This window comes from Rhea pennata, chromosome 19, assembly GCF_028389875.1.
Source record: "Rhea pennata isolate bPtePen1 chromosome 19, bPtePen1.pri, whole genome shotgun sequence".
NCBI classification, from domain to species: Eukaryota; Metazoa; Chordata; class Aves; order Rheiformes; family Rheidae; genus Rhea; species Rhea pennata.
In genome coordinates this window covers 153446-170132 of record NC_084681.1, presented here as the reverse complement: position 1 = coordinate 170132, position 16687 = coordinate 153446, and the positions used below count along the sequence as shown (strand labels likewise).

The 16687-nt window shown below is 41.4% G+C and overlaps 1 protein-coding gene across 1 annotated transcript in view; it reads right to left on the bottom strand.

Moving 5' to 3' along the window:
• The window catches only part of FASN (fatty acid synthase), a 48706-nt gene that overhangs the window by 31728 nt on the left and 291 nt on the right, over nucleotides 1-16687 (bottom strand). The window contains exons 2-12 of the mRNA XM_062591403.1: nucleotides 10435-10581; nucleotides 9434-9586; nucleotides 7995-8168; nucleotides 6819-7019; nucleotides 6243-6365; nucleotides 5450-5565; nucleotides 5043-5177; nucleotides 2724-3183; nucleotides 2175-2362; nucleotides 1202-1391; nucleotides 52-146 (exon numbers count right to left, since the gene is read on the bottom strand). Coding sequence (XP_062447387.1) covers nucleotides 52-146; nucleotides 1202-1391; nucleotides 2175-2362; nucleotides 2724-3183; nucleotides 5043-5177; nucleotides 5450-5565; nucleotides 6243-6365; nucleotides 6819-7019; nucleotides 7995-8168; nucleotides 9434-9586; nucleotides 10435-10561 — 1962 coding nt within the window. The 5' untranslated portion in view covers nucleotides 10562-10581. The remainder of the gene's footprint in view (nucleotides 1-51; nucleotides 147-1201; nucleotides 1392-2174; nucleotides 2363-2723; nucleotides 3184-5042; nucleotides 5178-5449; nucleotides 5566-6242; nucleotides 6366-6818; nucleotides 7020-7994; nucleotides 8169-9433; nucleotides 9587-10434; nucleotides 10582-16687) is intronic.

Sequence of the window (16687 nt, the reverse complement as noted above, 5' to 3'; positions counted from 1 at the left end):
CCCAAGTCCCAACCACAGCTCTGGTGTGTACCAAATTAGTTCCTTGCTCACCAGAGGCCCCGAAACAGTGACAGTATCTTCAGAATTGTGACAGGCAGGTACCACATTTGGAGGACAGCGATGCTTACATTCCTCCCATGTCAGACCTGCAGAAGGAAGATTTCTAGACAACACAAGTCTTTCTAGGAGTGAGCTGTGAGCCTCATGAAGGGAGGCAATCACACACACAGAATCTGGCCATTTATTACATGAATACAGAACACTGAAAACATTTGAACTCAGTATCAGGTATGGAAAAACATATGCAGCAGTCCGAGATGTATTATGTCATGTATTTAATATCAAGCAAAAGAAAGCCTAATTAGATAGTCCTTTGGAGCATTAGTTAAAATAAGAAGATTATAACAAGTGATCTAGTCATCAAATTAGACCTGCAACAGCTTTTCTCTGAGTAGTAGTGTTTCAGATTTTTTAATGACCACTGTGCCAATAATAAGAAGCAGAAAATGGTTATTTGCTGCATGGCTGTTTTTATTTAAAAACACATGAGACACCATAAAGCCAGACAAGACAAACTGATGGGTCCATAGCTCAAAACTTCACCAAATAGTGGCCAAAACTACATCCTTTACTTTACTCAGAGACACAAAAACACTGAGCAAAGCTTGTCTAAGGGAACTTCTTCCTAAATGTTAGTACACAGGAGCCAGTCCTATCATCAGGTTCCCAGTCTCAAGCTATAAGAGCAATAAATTCCACAAGCCATTTATTCAATACAGAAAAATGTCTTACTGGTTTCATGCCTCATTCTTCTGTACATCAGAAAACTCTTCTTGTCTCTTTAAATCAAGAGACAAAAAGCCCAGTGCCTTAGATTTTCATCTCTTTCAAGTAGATTATCAGGCTTTTGTCTGTCACCTGCCAATAAACCTCTCAATTTCCACTTAGTTTTGGATGGGTGGCCGAAGTTCTACTGTATTGTAGGTCAGAGGTTACTACCATTATATAAACTTCAGTATTTTATATCCCATTTTACATCAGGGGGAAAAAAAAGGACAAGAAGCAGCAGTAGCTGAAATTGTATAGACAGGGTTGTCTCCGCCAATGCATTTCAGAGCCCAATTTTATCCTAATACTATACAACAGAGAACAGATGTACTTTCCTGTATCATTTGGTAAGGATCTACTTTTAGCTACCTACCAACAGCAGCCATTCCTCCTGGGGGTAATTTGGCCTCTTTAACACATCGTCCTCGCCAATAAGCGGCAAGAATGGCTTCTTCATGACTTAAGGAATTATCTGCATAGCCACAAGCTAGTTCTCCCACTGAGTGGCCCAAAATTCCATCAGGTTGCAGACCTGCAGCCTTCAGCATGTCAATCTGGGCAATCTGCAGGAAAAAGTAGAATTAGTGATTCTACATCAGAGTAAGCAGGCATCAGGCCTCAACAAAGAATATGTTACACAGCAGCAGTGAGTATATTACAAAATGGCTTTTCTGTACAGACATTCTTCTTGGCCTCACTGCCATCCTCTTCACAAGTGCAGTTCCAGCCTTACTTCAAAGCAAGCTCAAGAATCATTATGTGACTCCAGTATTGTCTGGGCCTCTCCATTATCTAGATTTCCACTAGGAATTTATTTCCAACAATAGGATGTTACAGAAGAGCATGTCTGTCCAGAGTCAAGGCCAGCTTTATGGATTTTAAAACGATACCTCTTAAGGTATACTGACATTCATTCAGAATTAAACGGACTTTATTTAACATCATTAAATTCATTTTCAGAACAAGTTTTAGGAGGTAAAACACAGAAGTATTTTATAGACCCTTGTTTATTGGCACAAACATTTACACAAAATTCAGTGTTCCTCAATCTCTTAAAGGAAGAAGCTGCCCCACATAAACACATGCACGCAAATGAGTTTAGATCAACATTCCCCCAAGCATCTTCAAAACAACAGGACCCAAAACTATAAAGGATGCAACACACACTACTATCAGAGAGTATATTTCTAACAGATCGCTGTCATCTGCTGATTACACAAACTTACTAGTCATTATTAATCCACATGATGTTTTACCAGCCAGACAGACACATTAACAGAGCCTACTCATGGACTGAAACTAGGAAAGAGTCCATGTTCCCTCCTCTATCAGTCATTCAGTCTTACTTGAATAGCAGCTAGTCCAACAAATGCATGGACAGTGTCATCAAAAGTGTTCTCATCTGCATGCAGGAGCATGTCCGAGACCTTCAGCCCTGTGTCCTTCAAAGCCTCATCTGAACGCAATATAGACTGTCGAAACAGATCCAGCTTCATGAGGCTCAAACCCATACCTTTCCACTGCGTTCCCATGCCTGTAGGATAAGCAAAGAGAATGTGAGCTTTGGCAATGCTCAATAATTAAGGAGCAGACATCACATACTTGCTCTGGCAGTGAAAGAATTCTATGAGCAGAACACCATACCTTTCTAATACCTTCTAAATCAAGCACTGCTTTTCATTCTCCTGGACTTTGCTATCATCAGAAGACAGCTAAATTGGAAGGATTAGATAGAACACAGGGAACAAGAGTCTCCTACACTTAGCCAAGGGCTGTACGATAGTACCTCATGCTAGAGAGTGGAAGAAAACACCAAATAGAGCACAGGATCCAATAGCTCAAACCCCGGATCCACAAAGGAATACAGAAGCCTGGACCCACTGCTGTGGCGTTACCTGAGCAGATGTACCAGAGTGGTCTAACAGATGCTTGAACTTGCTGGACCTCTTTTACATCACTCTCACTGCCAACTAGCGTGTAGCCCCTGTAGGGCATGGAAGATGCAGAAATTGTAGAGATATCACTGAGCAAACTTATAAATGGACTGCATCCTCCATGTTTTCTGCTCTCTTGAATTAGTATTTCCACAGCTTCCTGCGTTCTGCCACAGATTTGGACCAGTCGCGGCAAGTTGCAAGTTTCCAGAGGCTGGCGTTTCTTCTCATTTGGCCTCAGAATGACATGAGCATTAGAACCTCCAAAGCCAAAAGAATTGATACTGACAAGGCCACCTTTCACTGGTGTTGGTTTACAAACCACCTGCAAAGAGCCATCTTGTAAGGCAGGAATATCTGGATTTGGGGTATTGAAATGAAGATTTGGAGCCCACAGTCCATGTTCCAGAGAGAGAATGACCTGAAAGAAACAGAGTAGTCTGTGTTCCACATTTTCTTATAGAAAACATTCTTTCGTTATTATTGTTTTACTATAAATGATTATATAGCATACACTTAAGTGTCATGGCTTTTTTACCGGTTTGAGTACAGTACAGTGAGTATACACCAGAGCCACCAAGAGACTTTAACTATACAGTAATTAATTAGGTCAAGTAGTAAAAAGAAAAAAAGAAAAAAAAAAAAAAAAAAGTTGTTCCCTCCCACATCAGAATTTAAGTAAAGTGACCTTGGCGAATGCTAGTTCCCCTCCTACCTGTTTATATACATAATGGATTTTCAAGTCTGAAACCAGATACTTCCAGGAACTGTTTTCCTGACTGACATCACTCACAGAAAAGCATTTTATGGAATCCCAAAAGAAGATATTCACAATAACTTCAGACTGCCTGAGACAGCAGTGTCTTTGAGACAGTTGGCTTGGTGCATTTTCCAGCTTGGTTTCCAGAGTCTCTTATCTGCCATTCTGGTTAACTTCCAAATGTTCAAATATGAAATGCTACCCAATTGATAGAGAAGCAAGAACAGAAGCAGAGTTTCCAACATCCTACCAAACAAAGCTTCAAGTGCTTTCAAGATACTAGATCTGGGAATCAGACATAACACAACTTAAGAAAAGCATAGGAAGAGATACTTCAGCAGGCACGGTAAGTGTTAGGGACTGATGTATCTAGCTGCAGGTTCTGATACAAAGTTAAATGAGAAAACTTATGGAAAAGAGTGAGAAAACACATTATGTCAGAGAAACCTACAAAAAAGAAATCACGTCTCCTTTTCACAGTTCTGCACCATTTCTAAGAAAGGCTGAGATTAGGAAAGAGCACTTCAGAGTTATGATTCTGTCCTGACAGATGGCAGTAGACCTGCTCTAAGCAAACTGCTTATAACCTACAGTGTAGTGACACTGGAGAGGTTTATTTCAATTCAGCCATCATTCCTTCTACTGAAGGAGGTCTCAGCCTGGATGACAGAAATTAAAGTAAATTTTCATCTAAAGAGAGATAGACACTGCAGTTTCCAAACTTTATTTGCAGACAAGGTTATTCAGAAGTAGTAGTATGTATTCAGGTCATAATAATCACTTTAAAGAGCCTAAAGAACTAGCAGTGACAATGCACATTGCTTCAATCTGCATGGCTCTAAGGTTTTCAGTAATAGGCTTACAACCAAACGTGAACATTAGCTAGATCTCTGCTAAGCAGTTTAGGAGTCAAGACTGATAGATGATTGTCTGTCTATAGCAGTAGTTAGTAGGCCAGCTGGTTGCTAAGATAACCAACTATTCAAGCTTGTTGTATGACATCTTGAAGAACTCACCTGGCTTCTTGCCAACACAAGAGAGACAGAAGAGGAGGAAAAGACACATCCCTGACAAACAGCCAGAAGGATAAACTACTCTTTTGGCACCGAGAGCCCAAACTGCCTCTTTGGTCAATGTCAGCTATCCAAAATATTTAAATTGTTCTAGTTGTACCTCCCTCAAACATACTGCAGTTCTTCTGGAAGTTCTGGTATAAGAACAATCAATAAGGTGACCAAAATCTTTATTCTGAGTACATTGGGAGCTCCTGTAGAATTCATCTGGACAGGAGGATTAAAAATGTATGTGCATATAAAAACGCCCCCACCAAGGTTCACCTGAACATTCATGTCCAGCTGGCAGCATAATGACCTGAGCTTTGAAAACTATTTGTAGATGAAGTAAAGAGTAATGAAATAATAAGCAAGAATCACCTGAATTCATCATAAGCTTATATCTTATCCTGGCTCAGTGCAAACTTTCTTAAAAGCTAACATTTTCCTTCTCAAGCTACGCGTTACCTTCGCTAATGCGGCAAGCCCAGAGGCAGGTTCAGGATGACCCATGTTTGACTTTGTTGAGCCAATCAACAGTGTCTCTCTCTCACACTGGCAGAAGACATTTACAATGCCATTTACTTCCTGCGGATCGCCAACCTAGTAAGAAAACATCCAGAACAATAATTAGCTAACACTTCCGACATGCACTACAGAAAAAAAATCTGAAAAACTAAGATGTTTAGGTAAAATCCTAAAGTGGTGAAGCTGTACACATTCCAGCAACTGTTGTACAGGGAAAAATACAGGTCCTTCATGTTTATTTTGAAAGGACGAGGAATAATTTGAGGAAAGAGTGTGACAAGGGGTATGAGGGAAGACAACAGGAGGAGTATGGGGAGAAAAAAAAAAAAAGGATAGGACACGCCAACCTTGGTGCCTGTCCCATGGGCTTCAACATACTCCACTTCTGCCGGTTTGATACCACATTCTCTGTACAGAGAGCTGACCAACTGCTGCTGCATCTCTCCAGATGGGAACGTCACACCTAGGACCAAAATTGCCATCAATTCCTCTCTCCCATTAGATGCTTCCTGTTCTGGTTTTAGTGTCCTTTTAACTGGTTAGGGCTACAAGGTCCAAAAAAAGAAAGAGACCAAGTAAACCTTTTCAGGATTTATACCTATGGCTTTTGCACAGGATACAACAAGCCTATCAAACCCTTTGGAAGATGAAGAGAAATCAGATGTGGAGCTAAATCAATCACTTAAACTAGTAAGGGAAGGTACTGATTAATAGGATATGAAGAGGTGCCCAGATGAAGCAGAACACGTGAAATTCAGCATGTCCGTGACTCAAGAGTGGGAGAAATGGGAGAGCAGCAGGGAAAGAGTTTTCCATTAACAAAAATGCCTACATGTCTACTATCAATGCAAAAAAGTTATTACAAAGGTATCCTGAGGAGGTGACAACTAGTAACATGACATTCCTGTTAGTCTGCACAGTAGAAAGAGCCACTTGCCTCCTTGGATTCCTCTATAAAATGAAGGCCTGAACTCTATCTTACCAAAAGAGGGGGAAAAAAATATATAAATATATATATAAAAATCTCACAGGCCTAGAGAAAGTGAACTCCGTAACAGTCATAAGCCCCTGTTTGTGATGACCATGACTCAAGACTGGACAGTTGCGTAGAATCTTACTTTTCTGAGGCTCAAGGCCTACCTTGCTCCTTAAAACCATCAGTGTTACTCCCAGCATTGACTATTGTGGCATAGATTCGTTTAGCCATGGATTTCTTGGTCAAAAGAACAACAACAGCAGCCTCAGAGCGACAGTATCCGTTTCCTGTGAACAGAGCAAGGAGAACAAGTCCTTAACCTGAAGAGTTCTGCTCATGTAGCAAAACACCATACACTACAGTCACTCATTCCCAAGAACTGTTTAAAACTGATTGCTTTGAGAATATGATGTAGGCATTCATTTTAAAAAATATATGCCCTAAAAACGCTGCCTGCTTATCACAAATGATGAATGGAAGTTTCTGTCAAAAGATCAAGTTATTTCCTCTCCTCAATGGTAGTGAAATGAACCACACAGTTTACATTCCATAGTTAATTTTCCATGTTCAGTTAAGCAGACAACATAGATAAGATTCAGGGCATGTCCCAAACAGCGCACATAAGTGCACCTAAGAACAATTATGACACCAGCACTACCTGCTGTTTTACAGGAATATCAGGTCACAGTCTCATCAATAAGACTCAAACAACACAGCATTATTTGGTGCTAATGCCTTACCTGAAACATCAAAGGCCTTACAGGCACCATCAGGACTAAGCATACCAAGTTTCATGAACTGCACAGAAGTGTTGGGTTTTAGCAGAAGGTTGACCCCTCCTACCAGGGCTGCACTACATTGTCCGTGACGAATTGCCTTGTAAGCATTTTCCAGTGCGATGAGACTAGAGGAGCAGGCTGTGTCAATAGTTATGCTTGGTCCTTAGGAAACACAAAGGGCAGGGAGGAAAAAAAAATAATGAACAACAAAAAACTAACAAAATTTTTTTTTTACTGATCATTTTCTAGGTTTGCTTACTAAAGACTGGAAACTGGGGGAAATGTACCCAAAGAAAGCTAAGTAAAAGTTGCTACAGAATATTAAAGATAATCCTGATACCCTGGGATACAAGTATCATCATCTTTGCCTGCTTACTGGATAATAAGGGACAGGAAAGAAAAAGAAAAAAAAATAATGCAAACAGCTTAGTGTTAAGGGTAGCTTTTTACATTACATCTATCAGTCCCCATCCAAAAAAAGGAAATTGTATTGTCACAGGCAGGTCTCATCGATTTCTCCATTCTCACTAATAAAATCCCTTCATCTTCCTGGTGTTAACTTTGCCATGATCACAATCCCCAGCTGCTCTGCATAGGAATTCCCATCCCTCTACTTTATCTTCAAGGCCACAGATACTTCTAGGCATGTCTATGCCTTCAATATACCATTTCGGTACTTCCCTCAGTTCTTTTACTTTACTCAAGCAAAAAAAAAACAAACCAAAACAAAACAAAACCAACAACAACAACAACAACACACCCTTCCCTTTACATTTCTTTCCTTCTAGTCAAGGAAAGCTTCTACATGACTGGATATCAAACAACAGCCTAAAGGAATTTTAAAGCAAGTAAAGCACAACCTGGACCCTTTTCCTGAAGACCTTCTGCCATTGTCTTCATCTTTTTTCAGATGAGCACCAGCTAAGCCCATCAGCAGCAACTGAGGTACACAGCCTTATAGTGAAGCTCATCAAATTTTTTGCTTCCCATTTGCTGCCTCACAACCATTGCATGCTGCTTTCTTCTCCCAGAAGGGTCTATGTCATCATACCCATCCTACCCCACTGCAGAAGCTGCAATTTGAGCATGATTGTACCACAATTACTTGTCAGCATTGACAGGTTTTGGGACACTTACCTGTTAAATCATAAAAGTAGGAAATCCTGTTGGCAAACATAGCACGCTGGCAGCCGGTCATGCTATATCCCAAAAGCTCTTCAGGATCTTGGCTAAGGGCTTCAGCAGCTTCTGACCCACTTGCTCCAACCCATACACCTGTGTCTGTGCCACGAAGGGTGCCTGGATTAATACCTATGGGAATATTGGAAGGTAGATTATGGCAGACCAACTCAAGATGAAGGGCTAACTGGGGAAATACTAGGTACCTTCTGGTACTGGATCATGAAACACAGCTTTTTATTTTTCCTTTCTGGCAGATCTGCAGCATTGTTCCCTTACCAATAGTTCTCTCTCCATCTCCCAAAATTGCAGGTCTTACAAAACTTACAGCAAAGTCCCTCAGAATTTTTTTTTTTTTTTTTTTTGGACAAGAACATATTGCCCTGGGACAGCTTTTCAGCTTAGCGGGCATTGCTGAAGTCTTGTATAGAAGTGGTACAGATTACACAAAATACAAATGGTGATCAGGTAAGCTAACAGCTGACTTCCAGTGCAGAGGGAACTAGCAGACAGAAGGGGAAGAAATACGCAGCCCTCAGTATACCACATGAGAACAAGAATATCTACCTATCCACACTAGAGGCCTCTGGAGTACAAGGATTAAGCACAAAAGCTGACAACATGGAATAAGAAACAATTCTGCTCCGAAAGGCAGCATGCAACTTTAACTTCCAGCAATCTCTGCTCTTTCTTTTCTGTGTTGCAGGAGTCCTGAACACAAACAGACTATTCAGGCCTTTGACTGAAGCTCTGCAGTCAAGCAACAGGTGCCAATTTGTCAATCCTAGCAGGCCATTTCCAACTTTGTCCTTATGCTTCTTGTGTTCAGATGTGAAACTGATTAAGAACAAACCTTTTGGCTCTGTGGGTGAGTAACTCAAAAGCTCAGGGTACTGGCAATGTGGAGAAAGGAGACTCCAATTTCTGAGAGCACATCCCCTAGGTACACGTTCTATAGTAATAGCTCAAATGCCACATATTTTCAATGAACCTGGCCAATGCATAGGCACACGTCAGGGCACCTGCCATCCTTTTAGACCATGGATGAGAATTCTGAGTCTTCCTCTATTTCAGCTGCAATTATACCCTCTGCCTTTAACAGGCAAAGGAATCTATTTTGGAATATTATGATAGAGCATGACCACAGGGACATCAATGTACAAAAGCTCTTCCACTGGTAGCTGTTTCAGTGTTTCTGTAGTTCTAGTTGTTCTGTACGAGACAGACTTGCTGGCAACCAGGGTGTTCTAATTCTCTTATCAATCAGTTCTTTGGTCTCCTCTGTATTTGTGATAGGTTTCTCATGTTAGAACTCTCATCACATTGATGCAGGTCTGCACCTGTTGTGTAGAGGCAATACAGCACAATTCTCCCTCTTCAGTCATTCAGCTGCTTACCTCCATCCACAATAGCTTCATAAGAAACTTCTAACAGCAAGCGAAGTTGAGGATCCATTGTATTAGCTTGTTTGGGGTGAACTCCAAAAAAAGAGGCATCAAATTTACTTATGTCTTTGAGCTTTCCATTTCTCTTGGGCAGTCCATAAATTCCTGAGAAGAAAAATTCAACATTTTGTCACAGATTACATATGCTTTGAAGCAGTTACTAGCTGAGGATGGTAGTGGGGGAAGTAGTGCAGCATGAGCACAGCTGATTCTTGATTACACATGAAACCTCATTTCCATACTGCAGTACCCAGAGTGCTATGAGACCAGCTAGCATCCCATCTCTGTAGATCCCATATGGAAATTAGAAAGCTGCATTACAAATTCCAATCCTTTTTTGTTAAGACTTTCCAGGATATGGCAGCAAAACGCATCTATTTGCCTGTAAGTATTTGTGTTTTGACAAGTTGTGCCAAGCACATACACAGACTGAATCAGTGGTTCCAGTCAGTCACCAGTTAGAAGAAAAACAAAAGCTACTTTTCACTTTCACAAATCATGAGCTTTGAATTAGATCGACATGGGCCAAATATTTCAAAGAGACAATCAAACAGAAAAGAACATTGTAAAAAGCCATAAATCATGGGATGCAATCCCCCAGCTACTTTTGAACTCATAAAACTGACAGAAGAGTCTTACTAGCACAACTGTCAACAGTAGGTCCAAGATTATTGATGTCGTTTTGTTAAAGCTGTTCTGTTAAAAGTGTTTTTTTCCTGTAAATACTCTACATGGAACTTATTAGTTACTATAACATGAAAAATGCCATTATAAAGAGGATTACATAAGACTTTTATAGAAATATTTTGTTCCTGAATTTCTTGGTGGCTGTATCAGAAGCGAATTTAAAAGCTCTGGCAGGGTTTCCCCATTTGATAAAACCTTTCACTTCATAGTTCATCAGAAAAGCTCGGCACTCAAGGCTCCAAAAAGGAGAGATGACAAGTGCTCACCTGGTTTCCACCTCCGATCATCCTCTGTGACCATATCAACTCCATTTATTAGGTTCTCCCAGAACTCTTGCAAGTTCTCCGATTCTGGCAATTTTCCTGCTATGCCTGCAATCACCACGTCCTCCATCTCTTAACTTCTCCCTGTCGCTGAGATCCAGAAAGCAGTAAGACTAGTAAGCTTTCACACAGAGAGGGAGACTACATATGTCTCTAGCCTTCCTGACATGTTGTGACAAACAAGTGTGTTTGCAGGAGAAACACCCACACAGGAAATGCCCATGGAGCTTCCAGTTCAGAGAGATATCCTACCTAATCAAATTGACAATAAGATTTCTGAAGACAATGGAGACAAGATAACTGATGCTACAGGCGTGCTGGGCTCTGAAAATCATCACTTTTTATACAACTAGAAAATGAACAGGTCTAGCTTTGTCAGACGCAGGGCCTCTGTAAAGCCTGCAGAGAAGGAAAATTAATATGTTGGAGCAGAGGTGGGTGGGGAAATTAAGAAATACATATAGTAAAATATATAATTACAAGGCAAACCTAACAGGCAGCAAAACAAGTTCTACAATCATTCCAAATTTAAATACTAACTTCAGAATCAAGAATCGGGGACTTTTTTTTTTTTTTTTTTAATATAAACAAAGTGCAGAGATGACAATACATTTTAGTATCATTCTAAATACCTGAATCAAGAAATAAGTTTTATATATAAGATGTTACCCAAAACACAGAACTCTGCGTTTGCAGATAAAGGACTGGGCATGGAGACCTGTGAGCAGAGGGTGGTGCTTTAAAATATAAGTCAGCAGAATAGATCCATATTCCAGTTGGAGAGAAGGAGGTGAAGAGGGAATCCTAGCTGTAGTCTGGAAGAATTTGTATTCTAAGACTACAACTTCAAATTATAGAGGGAGCACCACGCCTGCACGAGGCAACATGGAAGGCTATCTACAGAAGTCACAATGTCAAATGAGAGCTCGTACATTATGGTCAAAAAATAAATTTAAATATTTTTTTTGCATTACACTGAAAAAATTACTAGCAACTAAGTAGAGAGTCAGTAAGTTAATCTGATGTTCCAATTAAATTCAAGTTACAGTTTGTAGACCCTAAGCAGGCAAGTTCAAGAAAAAAGTACAAATAAAAGTGGTTGCATGAACAGAGGGCAAGAGGTGGGTAGTAAGCACAGCACTTTCTTAAATAATTTTTTTCTGATGGTAGAGGCAAAATATTAATATGTGGGATTTTAACAATTAGAAAAAAAAGTCATAGTGAAAATTAAGCATCCAAATAGCTTGAAGTCTGTCTCAATGACTTCGAATAGTGTTATGTACAACCTAAAGTTTAATCTCCATCACAGATTATGCACCACAGTGTCAGGCAGGCACTTTGCAGAAGTACTACTGGTGCTCAATCATTTTTCCTGCACAAAACAGCACCAGTGGGTAATCTCGGATGATTCTTTGCATAACAGTTTTCCCAGCCCAATAATTTCATCTAGCAATGGAGTCATAACCTCTTTTTCTTATGATGATTTATCCAGGGGGGGAAACAAACAAACAAACAAAAAAAAAACCACACTCTCAGAAAGCCAAGGTAAAAGGTTGCTGGTCTTATGATTCTGCATCCTCCTTCAGAAATTCTTGATGTTTCTGAGCAAGAGATAGGCTTCTCTTCCATCCACACGTTGCATAGGCATAGCACAGTCCTGTGACTGAAAGAGGTTGGGGCACGGGTGTGTACAGGTGTGTAGGAGAAGCAAAGCCCTTCGGTTTGCAAGGCTTTTGCTAAGGTGTAGCCCAGACACCACACAATACCACAGACCTTGCCTGATTTCTTTTACCCTTCTTGCCTTCAGTAATCTTTACTTAGATCTGTGGAGTAACTGCAGAATTATGCAATGTGTAATACTCAGAAGAGATGATTACCTCATCCAGTCCATTCCTTCTGGCAGCAAAAACAGAATTGTTCTCAAAACGATATCTTTGATTTCTCAGCCTCACATTAAATATTTCAGACAACAACCACAGGACGGTTGAGGTTGAAAGGGACCTCTGGAGATCACCTAGTCCAGCTACCCTCCTCAGAGTCACCTTGAGCAGGCTGCCCAGGACCCTACCCAGATAGCTTTTGGAGACTCCACAGCCTCTCTGGGCAATCTGTTGCAGTGCACCCTGTCCCTTCATCCAGGTCACTGATGAATAAGTTGAACAATACTGGACCTCGATCTGACCTCTGGAAGACACTGCTAACTACAGACATCCAACTAGACTTTGCGCCACTCGTCACAACCCTCTGAGCTCTGCCCTTCAGCCAGTTTTTGATCCACCTCGCTGTCTGCTCATTTCACCCATACTTCCTCAGCTTGCTTATGAGGATGTTACAGGAGACAGTAGCGAAGCCTTTCTGAATTCAGGGGAGACAATGGCCACTGTTCTCCCCTCATCTACCCAGCCTTCTACAGTGGAATGACTGGCTACCAGGCTGGTTAAGCATGATTTCCCCTTGGTGAATCCATCCGGAAGCTCCTCTGGGATAAAGTTCTATTCCACTCTGATTGTTCATTTAAATGGAGAAACAGTATCACTACTGGTTTTAGTCAGCAAACATTTAAGGACCTTACGGAGAAAATATACCCCAAAATCCCAATCCACTCCGTTCTGAGGAGAAACTTGATTTTTTCTATTCCCAAATCCAGCAAGCCAGTTCTGTTGCTGGCATCACACTATACCTAGAAAACCTGATCAAGGACCACAACTCTGCCGTACTCCCAGCAATTCTGTGCTAGGAACAGAGCAAGAATGAACCCGAGGCATGGAGCTTTCAACCCAAACATAAGGCATGAGATATATAAGACAACAGTGTGATTTCTGACTAAATTTTATGCCATGGCTCTTTGGCTGGGGATCTTGAGGGACAGAAATACATTTCAGGAGAATTTATATTTCAGGGGATTGAAACTTCATTTCTTGGACAGTCCCTTCCCATCCCGTATCTGGAGCATCGCAAAAACTCCATCCAGGTATCATCAATCTGAATAAAATATTCTTCTGGGTGAATAAAGTAATGGAATTTATCAGAAAAGCAATCTTTGCCAACATGTTATGAATGTAGTTGTGCAAGACTGTGTCAAAGGCAGAGAAAAAATGCTGCAGTAATCAAACTGTAAAAGGAGGAGAGTCAAGAAGTTTATTTTAGCTGGGTGAATGGGTAAGAAGAGGCATAACCTAGAAATTTTATATAAAAGAACTTGAAAGATGTAGACTTGACACAAAGAGCCCCAAACACCTAATTCAGAGGTAATATCCAACTCATGGACAGATGTGACAGACACAGTGTAGTGGCACATGGGGAAAGGAAAAGCCATGAATTCTAAGTCATCCCCAATTAACCAGAGATTAAAGACAACATTATAGCAACCAATGTCATCTTCAGTCTTCCTTGCCAGATGGAGTAGTGTCAATGAACTTTAGTCTACTAAAATGGTGTATTGTACTATGTTACTACATTGGAGACTCATTTTTTTTCTGTACAATACTCTTAAGACTACACACAGTATACAGGCAGGCTGTGAAGTACAGCACAGATCAGGAAAAACAGAAGTTTCTGCAGCTTAGAGATTGGACTATAGCAGATATGCTTAAGAAATTGTTCCCATTACATCTGATGATTAATAGGTGAATAATAGCAACGGGTTAGAAAGGGAAGGTAAAGGGAAGGCAAGAAAAGGTAAAAAGGGACAACAAAGGGGATTCTCGCATTTCTTAAGGCTGTATTCTGTTGGATACAGCCAGACATCTAATATCCTTTTCCCTTTGTTTACCCTAAGATTTTGTTTTAATTGCTGTGAATACTTCCCAGATAGCTTGCCTTTTTAAACTGTGGGGGGAATCTGAACACACTAGTCCAATAGACACCTCAGTTAAGCAAAAATTGCCAACACACTGGATTTACACAATAATTTTTTTGCAATGATATTGCATTGCTGACTCATTCAGTTTGTCATTTGTAATAACTAACAATCCCTGATGGTATTATTGACTAGTAACCACTTTCATCACTTTATACTTGTGCTCTGGTTATCTGCCTCCCACATTAGCCACTTGACAAGGTTGGTTTGTTTATTGATGCCAGTTCATTTCTTCAGTCGTATTATATCTTATTAACCATGTTCTCTATGCATGTGATACCTACTGATTTCATGTGAGCCCAGTGCTATTATCAAGCTTACTTATAAGTTGAAATACTATTCTTCATTGCATTTAAGACAATTGTTCATCAGTACCTCACTAATCTAGCATCAATAAAGAATCAAAAAGAAAAGTATTAATTGTTGCTTTTCATGATGCCTGGTAGCTGTACAGCTATTTTTAAAAATGCCTATTTTGTTTTGCTGCAAGAATATCCTTGCATCCACTGAAACTGTAAGATTATATTTTTGGGGGGTGAGGGGTGCAGGAGGAGGAGGAAGAAAGGAGACAGAGTAAAGGGAAAACCTGAAGATAAAGTTTGAATTCTTCTCCCACTTTCACCTGACTACTCAATCTCCAAAGATAATAGTTTTCTTATATGTGCTGTACCTATGCCCACCTGAGCCTTGGTGAGGAAAAATGGGGAGGGCTTATGAGACACACCCATATTTTTGCTGATCATTATAAATTTGGGATGGAGTATTCTTTACCAAGCAGTAAGCACAGAAAGCACAGGGAATCTGTTTGAAAATAAACAAAAATACCCAAACCTTTTTTGCCTCAGGCACGGTTCAGTTTCTACACAGAAATAGTTTGCTTTTATTCGTTTCACTGTTATCTTGATGACTCTACTCACGGTGGGCCAGGTGCCTCAAAGCCAGCACTCTGCTACTGGTTCTCAGTAGTCCAAATCTTGACCCTTCTTTGGCAGTCCCACTATCTTAACAGGAAACATTCATGGCACCCATAGCACCCCTCAGCACAGATGAGGAAAAGTCTTTACAAAATAAAACTAGAGTTTTATTTTGTAACTACAGTCAGTCCGTGTGCTATAGCTTCAATTTTACAAAAACCTTTTAACTATCTGTGTTTCACAACTGGATTTGTCCCACTGACCACATGGGAAGTGAAAAGCAGTAGTGTGTTTTCATATTTATTTAAACTGAGTAGGAAACATAGTTTGGTTCAAAGTGTTATTTGAGGAGGTAAAGACAGATTTTCATCAAAATTAATGACAACATCAAAAGAGCTGTCTGAATTCCCAGATAACCAGAATGGAGTGTACAAACAGAAGTCTCCAGGCTCACCATATTGGATCTGTGTGTGTGCGCACACCACTAGGAACAGCCTTTGAAAACACATTATTATTTTCAACCTACCTCAAGAAGCTTAGAAGCTGTAGAAAAAGGTGAACATTTTGCTAAAGTGACTAAAAGGCTGTTTAAAAAAAAACTTTTGTTTTTAAAGCAAGATATGCTCCAAAGCTACCAATATGGCTCTCTGAAGAAGTACTTAACAAGCTGCCCTGACGCAACGTGTTTCAATCTGCACACACGAAAAAGGCTTTTAGCTACCAAAAACTGCATTCAGTATTTCAAAGGGCGCTCTGCTGGGGGAAGAGGGTGAAAGGTAAGCTGCAGAAGACAGACTGACAGCCCTACATCACCAAAAAGAGACTGCGCGATTAATGAGGTTATTATGTTCAGGCAACTGGTTTATATTAGAGTGGAAAAGAAAAGGGGCATTTACTAATATAGGCTGTACCCTTTTCTGTGAAGGCTTCAGTTACGGAGAAAGAGCAAATACCTGCTTGCCAGCTTCCACACCCTCCTAATGCTTTTTAAGCCACGAGATCCTGGGAGACAAAACGGGGGGCCGCAGTGCCGCTGCCAGCAGGCGCCTGCGGCCGCAGCGCCGGGGGTAGGGCGCCGTGGCTCCGCAGCGCGGGGCCGCCGAGGCCGCGCAGCACCGCGGCGCGGCGCGGCGCTGCCCTCCGCGCCCCGCTCCGCGCCGGGGGTCGCGGCGGCGGCGGCGCCCCCGCCCGCCTCCTCATCGCCAAGATGGCCGAGCGCCGCCGCCACAATGCGGCGCCTCGGCCTCCCCCGCCGCCGCCGCGCCGCGCCGCGCCGGCCGGGAAAACCGGAGGCCCCGGCTGGGTGACGGCGCCACGCTCGGAGCTCTCCGGCGGCGGGGGCTCTCCGCGGCGCGGCCCCAAGAAGGGGAACCTCCCGGCAATGGGCCGGGGCGCGGGACCTGCTCGTTGTGCGGGCCAGGCC